The 24,395-nt window shown below is 45.2% G+C and overlaps 1 protein-coding gene across 2 annotated transcripts in view; it reads left to right on the top strand.

Annotated features, from left to right (window-relative positions):
• Positions 1-14,946, top strand: part of LOC142591245 (uncharacterized) — a 62,814-nt gene extending 47,868 nt beyond the window's left edge. The window contains exons 5-6 of one of the 2 annotated variants that reach the window (XR_012830414.1): positions 1,493-1,568; positions 14,703-14,946. Coding sequence is in view for 1 of the 2 variants with exons in the window: in XM_075703588.1 (XP_075559703.1) it covers positions 14,703-14,846 (144 nt within the window). In the remaining variant the exon portion in view is untranslated. The remainder of the gene's footprint in view (positions 1-1,492; positions 1,569-14,702) is intronic. The other variant, XM_075703588.1, reaches the window with a different exon arrangement.
• The last annotated feature ends 9,449 nt before the right edge of the window (positions 14,947-24,395 follow it).

Here is a 24,395-nt window from a genome sequence, read left to right as displayed (position 1 = left end):
CTGCAATTATTTTTTTCAGTCTGGCTGTTGTTTAGGCCACCCTACTGGCCTGTGTTCAAAAGTAATTTCGTGGTTTTACGAAACATCGTATTGTTCAGTGTACGTCGCCATTCTATTAGAATGTCCAAATACGGACGCCAGCTTCTGATCTCCATCGCCATAGGAGTCCCATTGTTCCTATCGACCCCCTAATGCGCTACTACGAGGGCCTTACCTAAACCACATGAGCCGCCATGATGGTACATTTTCTACCGTGTGACTGTGATCAAGAAAATGAATACCAACAGTCGCAGCAGCTTCACCAGCGCTACGCAGAAAGTAAAATGATACGAAGGAGATTACTATAAGCGCTCTGCCCAAAGCTACCGTTCTGTTATTCGTTTTCAATAAGCTTCCCATATTACCGACGTTACGGCAGATCTTTGTATTCAAATGTTCCAAAAATTAGTCCAGCTTCATATTGGTGCACTTAAAAACGGCCATTCAAAAGGAAATCCCTGTGGTAAACTAATTTGTTCAATTTACTTGATGACGCGCGTGGCACGCTGAAATGTGGCTTTCTGTACAACATTTGTGTGAGCTAAAATCATTATTGCTAATCCGTCCACTGCTTCTAATATAGCGCATGTCCACTTCATTATTTATTTTGTTGATTTAGCGCGCAAACTCCAAAACAAATACAGTACTACTTGCTCAAAGCAACGTTAACCATCATTACTTTGCTTGTTTGTTTTTGTCTAGCTCCCTGACACTTCAAAATTGTCACATTGTCGTGAAGATGGACAAAAAGACAATAGCACGGACGTGCCACAAAAAGCAAGCAGTCTGAGTTCCAGGGCCTGCACCCCCAATACCACCAACACACAAAGCTGAACGATGCGGCGAGCGCGATTGTTGACTGTGAGAATCTCATGTATGGGTGAAACGCGTGGGCTATAAATATACAGAGTGTACCAACTAAGTTTAGCGAAAGTTTAACTTATGCCGATGCATCTAAGACAACGCGACCAAATGCATGTTGCTGACTATTTTATGGAATAAGTAATGATATTTTTTATTCTCCTTGATTGCATATTTAGTCTATACTAGCTAACTTTTGAAGCAATGAAGTCGTGCAAAAAATTTCAATTAACAAGTGTCTTAAACGGGGCGCAGCCTGCTCGTCCTGACAGAGACTTGGCTGACTGATAATATAAGCGACGCTGAAGTTCTTTGCAACCTACCAAATTTTAATATCTTCCATGCCGATCACACTAGCTCTCCAGAGAGTGGCGTCCTCATTGCTACAAGCAATCAGCTACAGTTTTCCCAAATCAACATCTCAACAGACGTTGAAATATGATGCTTCCTTTGTCGCGCCACACCAGTATCTATATTGACTGGCGTTTGTTATAGCCCCATCACAATAGCCCAAAATTGCCCCGTAAGCTGCACAACATTTTTAACGAACTTAAAGCTAGACACCCTAAGGCACGCATCCTCCTTTTTGCAGATTTCAACTATCCTGGCATAAAGTGGTGCGCTCGTCATCGACCTATATTTAGACAGGATGAATCCCGTGAATTTATGTATGTATGCTCAAATTTTATCCTAGCCCAACTAACAACCCAGCCTACACGCATCGCCGCAGAAGCTAATAACATTCTCGACCTCATACTATCTAGCCACCCCGACAGCCTCAACGCTATTAATTATCTCCGTGAAATCAGCGATAATAAAGTCATTCACGCATGCTTTAACTTCACCCCAATAACAAAAGAAACTTCCCAAAAAACAATTTCTCTTTACAACAAAATAAACTATGAGGCCTTCAACGCGCAGTCGGAGGCTTTTTTCCATCATACCAGGAGTCATTTGATGCAGAAGACATCCAGACAAACTGGTCAATGTTTAAACATAAAATGAATGAATTGACTAATGAAGATATCCGCAAATTCAGCTTCCCCGCTAACCACCACAAGCCATGGTTCACCACGGCTCTTGGAAGATTAGAAAACAACAATAAACGCATTTTCCTTAGTGCTAAACTATGCAGAACCGACTGCTGGGGAAAATATTAGGCTACTGAAAAGGCGTATTTCGTCGCAGCAAAAAACGCTAAACGTTCCTCTTATCATATCGACTTTCCGAACATACTTACAGATAACGTGACTAAATTCTGGCAGCTATTAAACCCCCAATCTTCACGCATTGTTACCCAGACTGACGATTCTGGACGTGTTATTGCGGACGTTGAGTTCGCTGACATATTTAATTCTGCCTTCGCATCTGTAGTCACTAAAGAACAAGAACTAGCACCCCTCATGACAGCCAGTGACCCCACAACTGCAATGCCAGCCGTTACGTTCTTAGAGACCGGCATATCTCTTCTTATAGATAAGTTAAAGCTTTCTTCATCTGCCGGTATTGATGAAATCAAAGCAAAGGTCGTAAACACAGTCTCAATACGTCTGCCAAGTTTTTACGCTTGCTGTTGTCGCATTCCATATCGACAGGTATCATACCCCACGAGTGCAAAGTGGGGAAGGTCGTCCCAGTCCACAAGTCGGGTGAAAAAGATTCACCACTTAAAGGGGTTGGGACACCAAATTTTGAGGCTATAAAGAGCATGCTGTAGGCTGCTTCCGTATGCAAGGACACCCAGAACGAGGTATTGGACTCTGCAAACATGTCAAAATAATTTTAATTCAGCTCCAAAAAGTCGTTAAAAACTCCTTCTCGTAGCCGAGACCCATCGCTAGCGCGGCAGTTATTACGTCACAGAGGAGGAACGAAAATATTGACGTCATAGCACACTAGCACAAAAACGTGACGTATGATGAGTAGCGATGAAATGCCGATTACGGAGCCTGCTGAGCCGAGCGACCGAGCATAGCCTCCACTATGACCGAGCTACAGGCATATAGAAATCCTTTCTTAATGCAAAGAAAGCGTGCAGACACGGACACAAGAGGAGAGAAGTGGACAACACGAACGCCGCACGGCGGCCCGCGAATGGCAAACTGCGTGCGGCAAGTTGCCGTGCGTGAGTGTAACACTGACCGGCCGACTCCGAAAGCGACCAGGATATGCGGCGTTTGTGTTGTCCGCTTCTCTCCTCGCATAGTCGCATAGTTCGGCAGCTCGGAGCGGTCTCTCGTTCGCTTGGCCTTTCTCGATGTGAGGGCCCGTCCACGTTGCCGGCACGGAAACTCGCCGCACGCCGTTTGCCGTTCGCGGGCGCCCGTGCGATGGCGGTTTTGCTCGCGAACGGCGAGATTTCCTTGCCGTAGAGAGGACGGGCCCGGGAGCCATTTGTGCGGCAGCCGTACGGCGAAGCGGCCAATCAGCGACCGAGGAGTGGTCAATCTGACACCGACGGCAGCTTCACCGCCTCTCATCGTTCAGCGCCGCCGATATCATCGCTAGGCCTTTTCCGGTTCACTCAAAGCTAAACGGCACTTCGGAATGAATCACCGACTCTCACAAGCCGCAATAATTTCTTACCGTTGTTGTCGCTCTTCGCAATAATTATAATAATCGTGACATGCACTTCGAATCACCAATTGTTGACCTCTGCTAGCAGAGCACGCGTATGCGCGAGCAGACGACGCAGCATAGTTTTACGTCACTATTTTTTGTGGCCCACGTGAGCAAGCCATGTTGCGTTTCCTCCTCTGTGACATCATAGCATCCCCCGGAGCCCAGAAACCGAAACCGAAATCGCTCGGTATAATAATGCTATTATTAAATTATTTATCGGATATATATGAATCCCACTGTGTGTATCGTGCTCCCTGAAACATGACGCAACGTTTGAATCAACAAACGCATGAACGAAAATTTTGATGTCTCCACCCCTTTAACTACCACCCCATATCATGGAACAGCTCATGGAACACGTCATTCACTCTTTAACAATGCAGTTTCTGGACTCAAATAATTTCTTTCAATCATTAAAATTAAATTATGGTATTTTACGTGCCAAAACTACATTCTGATTATGAGGCACGCCGTAGTGGCGGACTCCCGAAATTTCGACCACCTGGAGTTCTTTAACGTGCACCTAAATCTAAGTACACGGGCGTTTTCGCATATCGCCCCTGCCGAAATGCGGTCGCCGTGGCCGGGATTCGATCCCGCAACCTTGTGCTCAGCAGCCTAACACCATAGCCACTGAGCAACCACGGGGAGTCCTTCGTTCATTTATCACAGCATGTATTTCGTAGACGATGCTCCTGCGAAACTCAACTAGCCATTTTCGTTCATGAGTTGCATGCCAACCTCGACGCTAACCTCGAAACTGACGCAATTTTCCTCGACTTTGCTAAGGCATTTGACAAGGTACCCCATAACTGCCTGCTTCTGAAACTTTCCGCCCTAAACTTGCGTTGTGACATACTAGCATGGATGAAAGAATTCTTGGCTCACCGTTCCCAATCAGTCATCATTATTAAACAAATGCCTAACTTATTACCAGTTTCCTCAGGGGTGCCCCAAGGATCGGTCCTATGTCCTCTTTTGTTTTTAATTTATAATAACGACATACCTCAGAAATTAGGTTGCCATATTCGGATGTTTGCCGAAGATTGCGTTATTTACAAAACAGTTACTGACACCTGTAGCCAGCAATCCCTACAAGATACCTAAACATGGTACAAAACTGGTGCAGCGACTGGCTAGTGACACCTACTATAAACAAACCCAAATATATATTTTTCCACCATCACAGCAATCCTCTCCTGTTTCCCTACACTTTCTAACGTTCCTGTCGACCCTGTCCAATCACATAAATATCTCGGTGTTCATCTTAGTCGTGGTCTTACATGGAATAGCTATATTGCGAACATTATTTAATCTGCTAACAAAACGCTTGGCTTCTTAAGGCGTCAATTCCACTCTGTCGCCCAGCATGTTACGCTACTCGCATACAAATCATTACTTTCATCAAAATTAGACTACACATCGCCCACCTGGTCTCCGAAAGAAGTATACCTTGCTAATTAACTTTAATAAGTTGAAAACAGGGCAACTAGATTCATTCATTTCTCGTACTCTTTTGATATCAGCATATCATCTCTGAAATCACAGTCCAACCTACCTACTCTTGCACTTCGTCGCCACATTGCTAGTTTATGCTTATTTCATAAATTCTTTTATTTAGAGCTATCACAGGAACGCTACATCTGCTCTCCACCACCACGCTTCTCTCTTCGCACCGGAAATCAGCAGCAGGTGTCTCGATCACGAGCACACACAACAACTTTTTCCACATAATTATTTCCCCGGACTGCTAGCGAGAGGAATGGCCTTCTCCAAGAACTTGCTGCCAGCACATGCCTATCTATGGTCCTTAACCAAATTACGCGTGCGCTTGCATCTCGATAATCATTTTTGTTTGTATAACTCGTACAACATTTTTGTGTATTCCGTTGTTAAGCTATATGCGTCTCACGCCTTATGTAATACCCTCGCAAGAGGGTCTTTAAGGAAATAAAGTGAAGTTGTAGAACGATTGCTAAACGTCGTGTTAAACGGTTTCGAACTTTCCATCTAATAAGCATTATTTTGTTTGCGCTAACTGCAGATGCTCGCGAAATTAAAGAAAAATACAACTGCAGTTACTCCCGTTATTGCAATGCTCCCAAACGTTCCGCGTAGAAACAGACACAGCGTTTAGCAGCTTGTGCTCACGCTTAAAAGACGAATGGGCAGAAACACAGGCGTTGGCTGTGCGATTTATACCGGCGACCGCTATGGCTTGCGCGGCGATAAAGGCTGCTCTAGCGCCTCTTACGCGGCAGCACACCTGCCTAAATGCTACAGTTATTTGCACGCAGAACATTTGGGATCACTGTTATCACAACGCGCAAGCGCGTATCTCCCGTCGTGGTACAGCGTAAGCTGGTATGGGCTCATTACAACACGCCCTTTTGGTGGCACTAGTGTGCGCCGCCACCGCCTCCGCCGCCGTTGTCCCTCAAAGCTATCGCCCGGGGTGAGAAAAGAAAAACCCAGTTCCCGCAGATATCGAACCCGGGCCCGTTACGTGGGAGTCAGCTATTCTACTGCTGAGCCACGCCAGCTGTTTTCCTTTATTACCTTCATGACAACACAAGGAATCGCGTACAAAGAAGGTCACATGGTGCAGAAAAATAATATTACAACATTTCGAGAGGCTGTACATATTTAAAAGACCCTGAAAGAGGATATCACACACACCAAGGCGTCAAGCTCCTGAAACCACTCTGGCGGTTCATTCATGTGCTTGAGGGCATGACGCGTGTACCTAAGACTTTCACTTAGGTGTTCCCTCGAACACCTTTCATCCAAGCGGGCATTCCTGACATTCATATGCGTTTTCCACACGCTGCTCATACACAAAAGCATTATCAAGTCAGCCGGCACTCCCCCTGTGTCTGCGCATGGTAAGAACCGAATACCGAAAGGACTTAACGGCACTTCTTTCTTCAGAGTTCGTTCCAGAACATTCCTCAAGAAAACGGAGTCATGGCAATCCAACAATATGTGCTCAATAGTTTCAGGCTTCTTAGATATAATGCAGTTAACAGACCACGGAACAAAGAAGCCCTTGCTTTATAGCCATGGCTTCACAAGTAGAGTGCCCGAATGCCATTGCAAAAAAGAATGTTTTCGCTGAAGATCTAACGTGCATTTTTTAACGCGTGTCAGCTCATTGCGTTCAGGTCCTAAGTTATACAACGTACGGTAAACAGGATGCGGCAAGAAAACATCAACCAGATCACTGTAAAGTTTCTTACGCGTCACAGCAGTCAAAAATTCATTCGAAAAATGCGGTTTCAGTAAAGAAAGGCACATAACAACTTCCCTCAGAAAGAAAATTGGTGTTCGAGCTTGTTCATTTGTTGATGAGACAACCCACTCAGGCAAGGAAGAACTCAATCTTACTTGAACAAAAGTGTGCAGAAATATATCACTTTGGTCCTATAAGAAAAACAACCTACTAACAATCTGTTTCAAAAATAAATGTGTTAATCCTAGTCTTCCATTCTTCACCGAATGAAACAAGTTACACCAGATAGTTCTTTCCCAAGTGGATCCCCATATATATGTTATGCATGGCAAGAATATCGGCGCAGAAACTTTACAGAGTGTTTGCTGAGCCACACCAGCGCTTTCTAGCATGCAGCGGAAAAGTGCCCTATAAACGCATCCTAGCGCGCGAGCAGACGCGCACGGTGACATGCGCGCATCTTGGCGCCGATACTTGCACATTTTTCATTATTATTAAACCAGCCAGAAGGCCTGTAGCACATGCAAACTTATCAGTACAAGGCAGCTAAAGACGGTTTGAGGAAGAAAAGGAAGTTTATGGAGATGTACACAACAATGCTCTAATAAAATATACATTGTGTACCTGATTAAATCAAGCTGGCTAGATGACTATGTCACCGCCACATTTCAAAAGGGACGCCGATAAATCATCATCATTAGTATTAGGAGACGATAAACAACTGAAAAATTAGAGGCCCATTAGCTTACCTCCAGTATTGTATAGAATATTCACCATATGATTTCCAATAAAATACCGGCAACACTTCAGTCAACCTAGAGAACATGCTTGCTTCAGGAAGCGACATCGTACAAAGGGTCACATCCATCTCATCAATCAGGTAATCGAAAAATCTGCTGAGTACAATCAACCCCTATATGTGGCTTTCTTATATTACGAAAATCCATTTGATTAAGTAGAGATACCACCACTCATTGAGGTATTACATAATCAAGGAGTCCAGGAGGCTTACGTAAATATCTTCAAAAATATTGTCGAGATGCAGAACAGAACGTGCAGATCATAGATGATGAAAAAGAAGTGTTGTTGTTGCTGGGGCACTTCGACCACCTTGTTTTAGGGTCAGCGTAAACGACATTCGTGCTTGTCTCCACCTCACAGCAATATCCACAAAGATTTCACAGCTACCTTGATTCTCAGAAGGAAAGTAGAAAGATATCTATAAAAAAGGGCTCAGGCAAGGAGACACAATCTCTCCAAGGTTATTAGCTGCATACTTGGAAGAAGTATTCAAGCTATTAAAGTGGGAAGGCATAAATGTGACGATCAATGGCACAAATCTCAGTGACCTTTGGTTTGCAGATGGCATAGTCCTGTTCAGCAACATTGGGGACGAGTTACAACAAATGACTGAGGACCCTAACAGAGTATTAGTGGGGTTAAAGAATCATATGCAGAAGACAAACAATGATCAATTGCTGGGCCAGGTAACGAGTGTTCAGGATCGCCAGTGAGCATCTACAGTGTATGAAGGACACTAGGAGCACGTTTACCTGGGTCAATTACTCACAGAGGACCTTGATCATGAGAAGGAAATTTAGAGAAGATTAAAAATTGGTTGAAATATATACGGCATGCATTGTCAAATCCTAACTGTAAGGTTACCTTTATCATTAAAAAGAAGTAAAATCAGTGCATTCTACCGGCGGTAACATTTGGGGCAGAAACTTGGATATTAACAAAGAAGCTTGAGAACAAGTGAGAACAGGGATAGCCTATATTCCAATTGACATTAAGAGAAAAAAATGGAGCTGGACAGGCCATGTAATGCGTAGCTTAGATAACCGGTGGGCCATTAGGCTTACGGAACGGGTGCCAAGTGAACGGAAGCGCAGTTAAGTATGGCAGAAGACTAGGTGGGGTGATGAAGTTAATGGATTCGCAAGCGCAAGTACGAACCGGTTGGCGCAGGACAGGGGCAATCGGAGATCGCATGGAGAAGCCTTCCTCTTTCTTAAGACATAAAATACCACGACGATGATGATTATTATTATTAGCATCGTATCGTGTCACTTGCCTTGCAATGTGAGATTCGCGCTGCGTATTATGTATACTTGCGCTATTTACATTACAGTTGCATATTATTACGCCAGGTGGCATGCCATGTATCAGCAGCGGTGCTAAGTAGATAGACTAGTCTTCAAGAAGGAAAACAAGATAATTGAGATGCATAAATATTAATATAATCAAAAACATGTTTGACATACATGATTAATACAAGCACTATGTGACTGTTTTACACCGTCCCGTTTCACAGTGAATGCCAATAAATCAGGATCATCACTATTGACATCGTATTGTGTCATTTGACATTCGTGCCGCGTAGAGTCGATACGTACAAACTTTTCATTACAGTTCCCTTATATTCCACAAGGTGTCTTGACATGTAGCAGTTGTATACAGCAGTTGCGTGCTGCATGTAGTGGACCCTGCAACTAGTACGCTAAGTGACCGTTTGTGATCATCCCATTTTGAAGGGAATGTCATCATTATCATCATCATCGTCAACAGCAACGTACGGTGCCATGGGTCAAAGGTCGTGACATGTGGGACCCGTAATTTGGACACCTGTGTTTGCTCTTCGGTGCACGTAATGGGGCCTCCTCGCAGAGGACGAACCTGAAGGAGCGACTCATTGAGCTATTGACCATTTGGCCTGTCAGGCCAAATGTCCTTTAGCCCTTGTTTTCTCTTTCTGTAATGCAGAAAGAAATAAACTTAGAACTTCAAAACTTCAAACGTGCACCTATGCGACCAGGCAACATTGAGCTCAGCGACCGCTGTGCAGAGAGCAGGACAAGTTGCAGCTCGCCGTCAATGCACGGCGGACCATTGAGATCGTTCTCGTGAAAACGACGCGAAGATACTTCGCAGCGAAGACCTCAAGTGCCTTGTGCCAAAACTTGAGCTCTCATGTAGCCGCTCAGCTATACAAGATAAGCATTACAAAGATGCGATAGCTTTCCCCAAGGTAGGTCACCTACAAATGACGTCTTAGCGAGGCCAGTGCTGGACAGCAAGGGCCGACATGATGAGGAGGGGTTTCCCCTCCCGTGCTCCAGGCGTAACGGTGTCCATCCAGGCGTAACGGTGTCATTCGCAGTGGTTGATGCGTCACGTGTTGGTCCTGTTTTCTGACGACGCAGAATTACCAATTCTTTATGTTTACGTAGTCACTCAATCTCTCTGGCCAGTGCGTCTATCTGAGCGTCAATGTCATCATGGTCATCATCGGACTGATACAGAGGTTCCGGTATTTTCTGTTTCTTTGTCTGCGACTGCTTGCCACATTTAAGAACAGAAGAATACAGTTGTGTTTCTGGGGATTTTGCACCTTCTGCCAAGAGCATCTCTGGCTCTTCTGCACGAACCTCATAACGATTGTGTGTTGTTACTATAGTCGTTTTGGTATAGCCTTTCGTATCCGTGCTTTGGCCTTCTGTTTAGTCGGACAATTTATGCTTGTCATATTGTGCTCGTCAGATTTACATAAGCCACATCGATATCGTGGTTGGCCTTCTGGTGTGAGCTTTCCGGGATCAATACTACGCTGTGGGCAAAATGCCTGCGTGTGTCCACGTTGAAAGCAGCGGTGGCAGAATATTGCCCGAGGGAGGTAGGGTTTAGGTGGCAATATGCAACCATAGTAATTAAACCGTTCTGGAATACATTGAGGGCCCTGTACCGTCACTAAGCATATACGGCTTTTGCCCATGAATCTAGCTGCGAGTACCCTGTGTGTTGTGGCGGTCAATTCACGACATATTATCTCAGGGGTGTCTTCCGGGTCAATGCCATAGACAACACACCTCTGTATAATAGGGCCCGATGCAAAGTAGCATTGCACAGGTAGGTGTTGATCTTCTGACAGCAGGATAGATGTTAAAGTGCACATTTTCTGCACATCACTGAGAGATGCAAAGTGCACAAAGTGCATAGTGATCGAGTTGGTAGATCTATATGCTGCGAATACTTTGTATCCAGTGGTTTCAAGATATTGGTCGATGACCCTTTGGACATATTTTGTGGCTACTGAAGTTATGTCGCAGCATGAAAAGGGGCGTATATGAACTCGATAGGAATGAGAAGGGGTGGGCGTTGGGTAAGACTGAGAGGGAGCGGGCGTAGGGGAGGCCGTGGAGGAATTGTCTTAGGTGGCCCTTACCTTTTTTGCCGGTTGCTCCGATGCGATGGCGTCTTGTTGAAGCACGTTGATAGGGGGACCTCGCTTGGCTGCATTCGTCGAACCGCCAGAGGGCTGAACGTCCATAGGGTCACCATTGTCCATCGGTACGATTGCGGATAGGTTCACATTCACATCACGAAGTGGACTGTCCTTCGGTGTTGCATCTTGGGTATTCGAGCTATCGGTTGCACACTTCGGCTGCATGGTTGGCATGGATGTTGTCACGCGCAGCAGTCTAGAGGAAGGTACCGATGAGGAGCTCACATCTTGCACTAACACCTCTTCGTCGGGCGAGCGTGGCGGCGCGGCCTCACTAGGCCTAAGCGCCAGCCGGGTTTGTTTTGAGTCTATCAGACGAGCAGGATCAGTAGGACAAGGCAAAGCAGAGTCCTCATCAGAGTTCCCACGTCCCCATAGGCTTCCGAGGAGCTTCGTATCCAGATAAGGGCACATAAAACCCATTATTTTTTTTCCGATGTCACCATCTAAAAATCGATGTCAACATCTGGATGGTCGTGGTGACACACTACGTCTCCCGCTTCGCTGAAGTGAGAGCTCTGCCGAAACTAGTGCAGAAGAAGAGGCGAAATTCGTCGTCCAACACATCCTTACCAGCCGTGGTTGCTCAGTGGTTATGGTGTTAGGCTGCTGAGCACGAGATCGCGGGATCGAATCCCGGTCATGGTTGCCGCATTTCGATGAAGGTGAAATGCGAAAACACCCGTGTACTTATATTTAGGGGCACGTTAAAGATCCTCAGGTGGTCGAGATTTCCGGAGTCCTCCACTACGGCGTGCCTCATAATGAGAAAGTGGTTTTGGCACGTGAAGCCCCATAATTTGATTTTAAACACATCCTTCAGCGACATGGTGTCCCAGAAGTCCTCATCACCGACAGAGGAACAGCAGAATAAGACTTTTGCCCATATGCTGGCAATGTACGTCGACGTCGAACACAAAACGTGGTGCCCTCCTGCCATACGTAACTCCCGCTTACAGCACGGCAGTGCAAAAAACAACACTCATCACGCCCTTCAGTCTGGTTTATAGAAGGAACCCGATGACGACTTTTGATACAATGCTGCCGCACGTCACTGACGAAGAAAATGTCAACGTCGCCGCCTATCTCCAAAGCGCTGAAGAAGCTGGACAGTTCTCCCACCTGCGCATCAAGAACCAGCAGAAGACCGACAGCCGACTCTACAATCTTCGACGATGCTACTTGCAATACCAGCCCGGTGACCGTGTTGACATTTGGACCCCGGTACGCCTACGAGGACACCGTGAGAACCTATTGCGACGCTATTTCGGACCCTGCCAGATCATCCTACGTATTGGCGCACCATACTATGAGGTCATGCCAGACTGCATTTAGCAATCACGGCGGCGCCGCGCACCATCTGAAGTGGTCCGCGTGGTGAGTCTTAAGCGCTTTTAGGCACGCTGACGAATTTCATTATTTTGTTCTTTTTCTACTACGGGTGTCTTTGTTCATCAGTTTCGTTTCTTTGCAACATTGCGACGATTCATTTTAAGAGCAGGGTGTCGAAATGTGTAGTGGTTTATCTTTATCGGACTACCTTACACCGCCTAACATATGTTATCGCCCAGTGCAGAACGCGCCTGCATTTATCAGAAGTTTCTCGAATATTATCGAGGGTTATATCCGCTGTCTGTTGTCACGAGACCTTGTGTAATCTGATTCCATGTATGCGCAAAGCGACTGGTGTGGAAATTTCTGGGAGGCACGCAGGCATCAGCGATTACTCTGGAAGCTTCGATGACTCATGCATAAAAGCCGACGCGCCTGATCCGCTGATCAAATGTCGACAATCGCCGACTGTGTTCGCCACTATCGTCGTGCTTAGAGAGTAGCCTGTTTTTCTGGGCACAGGTCCGCCCAATAAACAGTGTTTCATCATCCACAATTTTGCTTTTATTGTATTCTTTTTTATTATTTGTGGTTTTACGTGCCAAAACCGCTTTCTGATTATGAGGCACGCCGTAGTGGAGGACTCCGGAAATTTTGACCACCTGGGGTTCTTTAACGTGCACCTAAATCTAAGCACACGGGTGTTTTCGCATTTTGCCCCCATCGAAATGCGGCCGCCGTGGCCGGGATTTGATCCCGCGACCCCGTGCTCAGCAGCCCAACACCATAGCCACTGAACAACCACGGCGGGTATATTGTATTCTTGACCATCACCACCAGGTAACAAGATTTTGCATATTATACTGATCATTCTTTGTCTATCAAAACACCGTTCTGTAAGTTGTTTTGTACGGATAATGTTGTTTTGTTGTTATGACTGCTTTGCTCAATCGCTTTCGTATTTTCCACATAGTATTCGAGTTGCAAGCTTCTTCGTAATGTTGTAATGAAAATGCATTACATCCAGTAAAATTGTCGCAAAGTACGCAATAGGATTATCAGACGTCGTGAACCGTAGAGAAAGGATAAAAAGTTGAACATCAAATGGCGCAGTTCCGTATCTTTGTCTTTTATTCAGTGAAAAAAAAATAGCAATACGCGCGCTATAACACTTCCCGCACTCAATAAAAGAAGAGCTGACAATGCTCAACACCTTGACTTATCTGGTAAATGTGAGAAAAGTGGCATAAGTCAAATAAATTAATATTTTATATATCGGAGTGTTTATTAGGAAAATAGACACCTAACTAGTATTTTACATGAAACGAAGCTGTATCTTATAGAAAGCCTGCCTAACCTGAAAGTGCAGACGTATTCTTGACAACAGAGCATTCAGATTAGAACAAGCTATTTCATACTACTCAAATTTAACCGCGCAGGGATATGCATTGTCTTACTTCTCCAACTATCCATCTGCTCTTTTTGTCGCATGATTTCTTTTTACTGTTTAATAGGACAAGCCAATTTTCGAGCAGTTGAAAAAGCAAAAGTGCTCTCCCAAATTGTACTTTTACTTAGGTAAATGCCTACTTCAATATCTAAAGATTCCTTAATATATTAACGAAGTAGCATTCATCACTGCAGTACGAAGCAGAAAGCATTTCGCGCTTCCGTTACATATATACGCCTGCTTTGCTACCAGTAGTCCTGCAGTGGTGGCGTAAATTGCGTGACCAGGAAGCACAAAAACTAGAGAAATAAAGATAATGTCATAGACACTTTTTTTCCAATATAAGCCGTGAATCTCGCAAGCGCTTCTTCGCTCCTTCAATCACTGCAGCTTCGCAGCGTTTCATTCTCGTAGAAACATAAGGCCATGATGACGGCAACTGTGAGAGCCTCTTGTGGTCAGAATCAGGCGTCAAAATCCTTGCAGGGGGCTTGGTTCGTGGGGCGCACTTTACCATTTCCATACTGTCATGAATTCATGTCGCCGGTTTCTGATTTGTGACTGTTTCAAGCAAGACGACACGAGGCTGAATTGCGCTTTTAAGGGGAAAAGGAAGTAATTGTTTGCATCTCTATCAAACTCTGTATATCTAGTACAGTGCGTGCGAGGAGCCAAATGAGCGTATTCACAAGTGTGACGAGTATTTCTTGAGGGGGTGGACAAATTCGATCGACTTATGGGAGATCTGTGTTAGGCGGTCTCATTTCTAGTAAATAAAAATGTCCAGTACATTGTTAGCTAGAAGAAAGCTGCTCCAATGCGTCCCCATTCAATTCTAAGTCTAGTATGACTTAATGACAACGCTTTTCTCTGCTTTTCAGGATAGTTCTCATGAGGCAGTAAAGCTCATGACGCCTAGTGTCAACCACACGTGCGCTTTAGGAATATGTAAGACCGACAGCACATGCCAACCGTCCGGCCTATCTATCGACTGTTGGAAAGCTGAGACTAAATCTTCAAGATGAAAAATAAGTGTAATGCACCATTCTTGGATGAACTGTAGCGCCAATTATCTTCATGTGGCTTATGTCCTAATAAATATATTCTTCAGAAAAATGCTTTCTGTCCTGAAAACAAAAGCGTTGGTGTTTGCTCGTGAGCATTCGTAGAGTACGAGGTAGACTTTTGTAGGGATATATGTTGCCAAATTTTGCTGTTCCTTATCACCGATATATTCGAAAACATGAAAGTGGCACAAACAAGGCAGGGACGGATTTCACAGTTGGTATTGACACACGCACGCATTTATCTTTCTATGGTGACCGCTTTTATCACTCGGCATTACCGCTAGGCGCAGGACCAGCCTGCTTGTTTCTGAAGTTTTTCTAATTTTATCGTGCATTCTGCCCGTTGTCATCGAACCTAGTGTGGCATGATTTTATGCGCGGACAAACGTGTAATACTTTCTCAAAGACATGCAAGCGCCAGCGATTACGCTGGAATCTGCGACGAGTCATGTATGAAAGCGACGCACCTAACACGCTGATGAGGTTTTCGACGATCGCTAACTGTATTCGCCGCTATTGTTGTGCTTGGCGGTTACTGTTGTGTCTTCAAGTACGCAGCAGCAGCCTACTTGCAAGAACATATGTTTATCGCCACTTGCAATACAACGGAAAAGAACCACAAGGCCCTTACGTGGCCGTCTTATAAAGCTATACAGTGCCACTAATCAGTGACATCACAGACACACACACACGCACACAAGCACGTGCGCGCTATCTAAGATACACAATATTCAAGAGTTCAGTGACGTCAGAGTGCCACTACAGGTTCTATCTAAGATATGATGACACAACACTCCCTTCGCCCCTGAAGTGTTCTTAGTAGCGGTCGGGCGGTCGTCTTTGCCTGGTGCTGCGTCGAAGCTCCTGTTGGGAAGATGGCGATGCGCCCTCGCTGGCTCCCTCGAACACTTCAGAAAGAGCAAAACCCGGTTACAGGGCCTCGAAAGAGCTCTGTGATCTAATCTCTGAGATCTCTGTAATTAATACTTCTGTTTCTGTACACACAGCACCTATTTACTACCAACATGGATACACAGATAATTCAATGGGACGTCAGCGGTCTCCTCAGATACCTTGATGATGTGCAAGAACTCATACACAAACACAATCCAAAAGTGTTGTGTTTACAGGAAACACACTTAAAATCAAAGCACACAAACTTTCTGCTACAGTATATAACTTTTCCCAAAGATCGCGATGAAGCTGTCGCATCATCGGGCGGTGTCGCCATTGTTATTCATACGAGCATTGCGTGTCAACTTTTACAGCTACAAACGCCTCTTGTAGCATCGGCGGTTCGAGCTGTTCTTCTAAACGAACCCATCACCATTAGCCCTCTTTACATACCCCCACATTACAAATTAACGAAACATGAATTTCAATGCTTTATACATCCATTTCTAGAATCTTATGTTGTTCTGGGTGATTTGAATGCGCACAGCTACCTGTGGGGCGACCCTCGTATAGATGCGCGAGGTCGCCTTGCTGAACAGTTCCTTTTTTCTTCTGGTGCGTGGCTTCTGAATAAGAAGGTACGCACATATTACTGTCTTACAAACAGAACCTTTTCCTCAATTGATCTCAGCATAGTTTCCCCTTGTATACTGCCTCAGTTGCCATGGGAAGTTATGAACAATCCTTACGGGAGCGACCACTCTCCCCTACTGCTGAGAACATATAAAAAAACGAATAGCTACCACAGGCTCCTAGGTGGAAGACCTATACAGCCGACTGGGAGAAATTCCGAAATCTCACTAGTATATTATGGAATGATATGTCTTGTTTAGGAATTGATGCTGTTGTGCAGTATTTTATAGCCTTCATTATAGATGCCGCATCTAAATGCATATCTGAAATAAGTGGCTTGGCATGCAGACGGCGTGATCCCGTGGTGGAACGAGATCAAGATCCAACCGCTGGAAACTTCGAATTCTTCCGTACTCTATCGAAGATAGAGGATAATTATCGGTGGTCGTGCCTCACCAAGGAGATTTCCCGCCATGTACGAACATGTCCTGTCTGTCAGCGACGCAAGACACCAAAAACAAGGCCAGCAGGGTTACTGCCGCCAGTCTATCCTCCTTGCCGTACAATCCAGCAGGTCGGAATGGACATGTTTAGCCCATTTCCGACGTCAACATACTAAAAGAAGTTGATTGTTGTGGCTACTGGCTATGTTAACATCTATGCAGAAATGAAACCCCTACACCAAAGTACTGCGGCCCAAGTCAAAATTCGTCGAGACCGTCCTGTTACGACATGGTGCCCCATAAATCGTGATCATTGACAGAGGAACTGCTTTTTCCGCAGAGTTTGCTCAAGCCATCCTTCAATACAGAGAGACAAGTCACCCCTGGATGACCGTCTACCACGCACAGACGACTTACCTTACAGAGTGCCTGAATAAAACCCTCGCCGACATGTTATCCATGTATATCGAACAGAAGACCTGGAATGCGGTCCTCCCCTATGTAACCTTCGCATACAACACGGCATGGAAAAACAATGCAGACCACACCGTTCAAGCGGGTTTACGGAAGGAACCTGACGACGACTCTCGACGTCACTCTGCCACACGTTGCCGACAAAGAATATCTCGACGTGGCCGCGTATCTGCATCGCGCCGAAGTAGCCCGACAGTTCGCCCACGTGCACATCAAGAAACAGCAGAGGTCCGACAGCCTACACTACAATCTTCGGCTATGCTACGTGGAATACAACCCCGGCAACGTCTTTTGGCTTATACCCCGATACGCCGACGAGGACATAGGGCGAAATTTTGCGATGCTATTTCAGGCACTAGATGATAATCAGACGCGTATTGGTGCACTCGACTATTGGGTCGTCTCACAAGACACTTCGAAATGACAGCGGAGCCTCCAACTCCCTGAGTCATCCACGTGGTGCGTCTTAAGCATTTCTACACCCGTTCTCGAACTTCGGGCCTTCGTTTCTTTATTGATTTGTGGTTGTTGGTATTGTTCATTACTATATTAAGTTTAGTAGTCGCTTTTCTGTTCGTTTGCACCATCGAAACGATGGTGGCTCTTTGATGACTGTTTAAGGCGGGGGGGGGGGGGGTTGACACGTGTACTTACTTATCTTGCACGGGTGACCACCTTTCACCGGCTGACAAACGCTAAACGTTATCGCTCAACGAAGAGCGCGTCTGCATGTTTCTGAAGTTCCGCGAATGTTATTGATGTTTCTAGCCGCTGTCTCTTGTCACAGCACCTTGTGTAATTTTATACGCGACCCAAATGGCGTAGTACTTTCTGGAAGGTACGCGCCACAAGCGACAATGCTTGAAACTTCGAAGTGTCATGTATAAAGCCGATGCGCTTGGCCCACGGATCAAATTTTCGACGATCACCGACTATGCTTGCCGCTGCTGCTGTGCTTTGCTCTTACTCGTCTTTCAGGGCTCAATTTCGCCCAATAAAGGGTTAGTTTGGTAATTTAAAGTTTTCATTAGCATGTTCTTTATCGTCACTAAAACGTGACAGTAGGATCTATTGTGTTTCATGAATCACTTCTGGCAGCAGCACGTACAGTCAACCTAATCACTCTATCATCGATTAATCTCCATCAGCTAAGTCTGATGATAACATAAGTGGAACGTAGCTTGGCTACTGAGGAAGCGGGAATCGACACTGCACTGAAATACAGTCGTTACAATATAACAGTGTAATGTATTTGATCGAATAAGTGAGGTTTGGAGGCGGCGGGTCTGTACTCAACAAGCCTGCCATCCTTTTTTCGGTATTCAAGAGTCTCATGTACTTATAAAAACACCAAAAGAGTGGTATGCCATAAAAAATGGAGAAGTTAAATTATTGACAACTCTAAGCATATTATTGTGTTTTTGTTACTGCGAAAAAGTATTCACCTAATAATTTTCTATAAATGAGAGTAACACTTGATTTAAATCAACCTAATCATGTCTGAGAACAGGCTGGCCATAGTAAGGAAGATTTGACAGTGGATAGCATCCCTGTCATCAATAAGGTAATTGAGAAAAGCTAGAAATGTAACCAACCTCCTGATATCACTTCCTTAGACTACGAAACGGCATTCCATTCAGTAGAGACGGATGCCAGTGGTCATGGAAGCAACGAATAGTGAGGTAGTACGGGAAACGTATATGAATGTCATAGAGAAGGTTCGTAAAGATTCAATAGTAATAGTAATTGATGAGGCTGTCTTATCCTGAAAGCGGCGAAATACTCATGGGAAAGACCGTCATGGGAAAGACATAATCTCTGTATTCCCTTCATGGTGGCAAGAAGTATTCTAAACCTTCGAATTAAAATGGAAACGAGTGATGAGATATAAGAATAAACTGGCCATGTGTCGAGCACTTGCGGTGTCCAGATGACTTTGTCCATTTCGTCAAACCTGGAGACACCTTGCAAGAAATGAGCGAGGACCATAGCCAAGAAAGTGTAATAGTTTGTCTTAAAATTAGATGTAGCACGCTAATGTTCAGTAGACTAGAAAGAGTACAAATCTGTGAATTGCATTCAGCCTCTAGAACAGACCCAAGAATGCATTTACATCCGCCAATGTGTAAAAGAGGACCCAAATCTTCAGAAAGCCATTACAGAAAAAAGTGGGTCATAGCGAAAATGGCAGGTGTTACCAAGTCACGACGAGAAGAAGTAGCGCCGAGCAGTGCAGACGTGGAAGCATCGGCTCCGTTTCTTTTTCCATGCTCCGCTCGCCAATTTTGAGAGTGCAACAAAAATAAGCGTATCACTAGATCCGCGAATCGACGGAGAATCTACTGACACCAAGATTCGAGGTAGGCCTTGTTTCTTCACAATTCTACGGAACGTTTTCTGCTCCTTAGTGAGGAGTAGGGTCTTTGTTGGGCCTAGTAACCCACCTGACCGCAGCCATGGCGGATACGAACATGGAAGATGAAGATTTTGCTGGAAATGAAGGAAACAATGATCAGCACGATTACGGCTGGCAAGTAGTGGCTTGCCGAAGGTCACGAGCTAGCATAAAGGTTGTGGATGAGGAGAGCACATTGCCACGTAATCAGCGAGAGCATGGAGTCAAGGGAACCGCCGTCGGTGGAATGGTCAAGAATCGGATTTAAAAGCTTCGAGGATGCCTCAACTGCCTGAGGAGCACAGAAAGATCATTATACGACCTCGAGGAGGGCCCAATTTGAACAAGGTGAGCACCACCATGATTGGTTCCGCAGTCATCGAGGCATCCGGCCTAAAGGAAGAGGAGGGCCCTGAAGATGTCTGCCCGAACTTCGCTCAAAATATCATCGTAGTCAGCACACCTAAGCCTGAACATGCTGCGAAGTACGTTAGAATCAAGTCTTTCAAGATTATGGAAGCCCAATACTAGGCAGATTCATACGAAGCGGCACCACATGACGCATGCAAAGGCGTCATCCGAAGAATGGACATCAGAGACTCGCAAGCTAAGCTAACAAGAAACATCGTGCATGACTTGAACCCGCTTGCGCTGGCTGCGAAGCGCATCAAGACGTCGGGATCGGTCATTATACTTTTAGATGCACTTAAAGTACCCAATTTTGTCAAGTACGGATCCATACTAGTGAGATGCTACCTCTACAAGCAATTCGACGTCTGCTTCACCTGCGGAAGGGTCGGGCACCGCTCTGATGTGTGTCCAACACCTAACTTTCTTCAGTGCAGGGGATGTGGAACTCGCAACCCAGGAGATGAACATGTGTGTGTACCTAAGTGTGAATTTTGTGAAGGCGATCACCCTACCGGCGACAAGTTTTGTAAGCAAAGATTTTAAATACCTTACGTCGTACGACTTCGTCGAAGAAAGCGCAACAGAACTCGGTCGTCAACAAGAGTGCAGTCGGAAACGAAACAGCTGGCGCCCAACCATTATTGCCCCGAGGAATGGAAGCACTCACGCTCCAGGAGTCGCACCAGATCCAGGCATCGTTCACTATCCACGGAGATAAGGCGCTCCAAGTCAAGGGAAGCGCAGGTGCGCTTCGTGCAAAGGGACTCAATACCTGGCGAGAAGAAGACGCCAGGAACGACTTTGGCTGACAAAGTAAAAGGTATGGCGAGAGTTGCTGGGGGCGCCTCGGCTGCTGTGGGTGATGACAATGATGCCAGAATAGAGCAATTAATTAAACAAGTAACTTCTTTAAGAAAAGCTAATGAAGAATTGACCAGGCAGGTAGCAGAGCTTCGTAAAAAAGAGCAGTCGAGCACTGCCAGAGTGGAGATAGATAGACATGTAAGCGAAGCCAGCGATCCAGTGAAATCCAGCTCTCCTGCCCCTAAAAAGAGGGCGGTGAGTTCCGAGGACGAGTCAGTCTTCTCAGCCCTCAGTGAAATCAAAGAAGCAATTAAAGCGAGAAGAGATACAGTGGAAATGACCAACTTTAAAGTGGACAAATTGTGGGAATGGAGACTAACGGCGGAGAAAAGATAGCAAAATTGACAGGCGAGGGGATGACGACGATGAGTATCTGCAATCGGAGGCGGATAGTATAAAGTCCATTCCTGGATTGCCGGGGGCCATCACAAAGAGGAAAGTAGCGGGTAATAGAAAGGCAGCCTCACCTAATAACAATGGAAAGTAATCATGAATTTAACGTGTGGCAATGGAATTGTCGCAGGTTCCAAAACAAAAAAGCAGTACTGCGACAGGTGATCAGGTCATCTGAGGCCAGGCCAAAAGTAATTATGCTGCAGGAAACCTTAGCGGACGAAATTATGATAATACTTAAAAGATAATACCTAAAAGGAAAAGAGGTAAGACGCAAAGCATTTTCTGTTTGAATATTTACAGCAGTCCTAACGACATGAGACAGAGGTTTAGAGCACTCTTCAACAAGGTGCTTTCGGTTGCCAAAAACTCCCCGCTCATTATTGGAGGGGACTTTATTGCTTCCTATCACACATGGGGATACACTTGGAACACAAAGAAGGGAGGGGAGCTATGGAGTCTTGCCATGGATCTGGGGTTATGCTTGATTACTGATCCGGCGTATCCTACCCGTCGTGGCACATCCACAAGCAGGGACTCCACACCAGATCTTATATTTGTAAACCAGTCAATAGGAGCCAATTGGGAAAATTCAAACATGGATCTCGGGAGCGATCTTTATATCATACACATAACCATACGCATACCGAGACAGGAAACTAGGATCTACAAATTCACTGATTGGGATCAGTTCAGAAAAATCAGGGCGAATAGAAGGAAAATGGGGCCTCTAGATGCCGAGCAACATCCCCTTCAGACGTGGGTCATCCAGCTCAGAGAGGACGTCAAAGAGGCCACTAAAGAAATCAGGACAGAGGAAAATATTGAGGCAATGGACAGCAGGCTGGCGCATCTGACTGAGGCCAAACAGTCTATAATACAGAGATGGAAAACGCCGAGATTTAACAGAAGGCTAAGGAAAAAATAGCGCAATTAAACGCAGAAATTGATGATCACTCGAAGACCCTCGTGAAGTAACAGTGGGATGAGATCTGTAATTTGGCTGATGGTAGACTCAAACATGGATGTAGCTGGAACCTCCTCAAGCACTTGCTCAATGAGAATGAAACAAGGACAACCAAGAGAACAGCTATATCTAAGTTGGTTCATCAGAAAAGCCAAGATAAAACACAGAAGGATATCATGGATAGTCTCGCAGCCAAATATCTCCCACTTAAACAACCAAACGAAGAAGACGAGAGCCCCGAATATACGGGAGGCATATGTGAAGAACTTGACCGGGACTTCACTGAGAGTGAAGTGAGGGCGGCTCTTCAGTCTTAATAGTAGATCGGCGGATGGACCTGACGGAATAACTAACAGGATATTAAGAAATCTGGATGATGAATCAATTTCTTATCTAACTGAACATTTCAATGAGTGTTGGAGAAAAGGGGTATACTCAGAGGAATGGAGGGTGGCCAATACTATCCTCATACCAAAGCCAGGAAAACAACTCACTCTGGACAACCTCCGTACTATTTCCTTAAAGTCATTTCTAGGCAAAGCTATGGAACATGTCAGCCTAAATCGACTCACTAAATACGTTGAGCAGAACGACATCCTCCCATACAACTTGATCGGCTTTGGTCCCGGGCTGTCAACTCAGGATGCTATGCCGCTGATCAAACACCAACTCATACAGGCCAGCCCAGCGCATACGAAAGCTCTTTTGGGATCGGATGTGGAAAAATCTTTTGATCGTATAAAGCATAAGGCAATACTTGGCGTCCTCTCCGAGATGGGGTTAGGTAAGAGACCTTTTTACATGATTAAGGACTTTCTTAGAAATCGAACTGCACAACTCATGCTGGGTGAGCTTAAATCAGAAACTAAGAAATTTGGAAGTAGGGGCACTCCACAAGGGGCTGTGCTCTCACCCATGCTGTTCAATTTAGCAATGTCCAAGATTGCAAGAAATCTGAAGAAAATTCAGGGTATACATTTTGTGGTATATGCCGACGACATAACCATATGGAGTGCCAGGGGTAATGTAGGACAGAGAGAGACCAGATTACAGGAAAGTTTATATGTTGTAGACAACACACTGAAAGACATGGGGTCGAAATGCTCGGCAGCCAAATCACAACTCTTGGTCCTTAAATATCGCATAAAATGTCGCAAACCAAGAGGTTACATTCCGGAAGATGTGCCAAGAGTGTGCTTATACACTCATGAAGGATCTGCAGTTAGGCTAGTTGAAACAATCAAGGTTCTTGGTTATCACATAGACGGAAACAATGCTAACTATCAAACAATACAACATATCTCAAATAAAACAGATGAAGTCTTTAGGTTACTAAGCAAAATTACCAATAGACACAGAGGCTTAGGAGAAGACAGCGCTTTGAGGCTAATACACGCCTTTTCTTTCTGTCACTTCACTTATGTGGCTGGATTATTCAAATGGAAGCAGGCAGAACTTAACGAACTTAATGTGATGCTCAGGAAGCTCGTTAGAGTAGCCTTAGGGATACCCAGTAAAGCTGCAACTGACAAACTCATGAGTCTAGGGGTGCACAACACAATGGAATAAGTCGCGGAGGCCGAACAGCTAGCGCAACACGAAAGATTGACAAAATCACGAGCTGGCAGGAACATATTACAGGCAATAGGTGCAGAACTGAATACATCAAAGAGCCCAATAGAGGCTGAAGTAGAATTAAGGACTGACGTTAGGAACAAGATCAGAACCAACCCTCACCCCAGAAACATGCATCCAGAATATAATGTCGAAAGGAGAAAGGCGGGAGCTAGAGCACTCTTGCAGGAAATAGAACAGCAGAACCAATTGACAGCTGTAGTTGATGCAGCCTGGGTGAAAGTTAAAGAAGCATATACGGCCATTGTCTCAAATTATCAAGGGAAAGTGCAAGATTCTATCACTATATTTACCAAGGACCCCATGCTGACGGAACAAGTGGCAGCTGCTCTAGCCATCAGGAGTAATAAGTGGGCCTGCATTTACAGTGATTCGAAATACGCTATAAAGTGTTTTGA

This window comes from Dermacentor variabilis, chromosome 8, assembly GCF_050947875.1.
Source record: "Dermacentor variabilis isolate Ectoservices chromosome 8, ASM5094787v1, whole genome shotgun sequence".
Classification (NCBI taxonomy): Eukaryota; Metazoa; Arthropoda; class Arachnida; order Ixodida; family Ixodidae; genus Dermacentor; species Dermacentor variabilis.
Note: the sequence above shows the minus strand (reverse complement) of the source record. Positions and strands in the feature narration are given on the sequence as shown.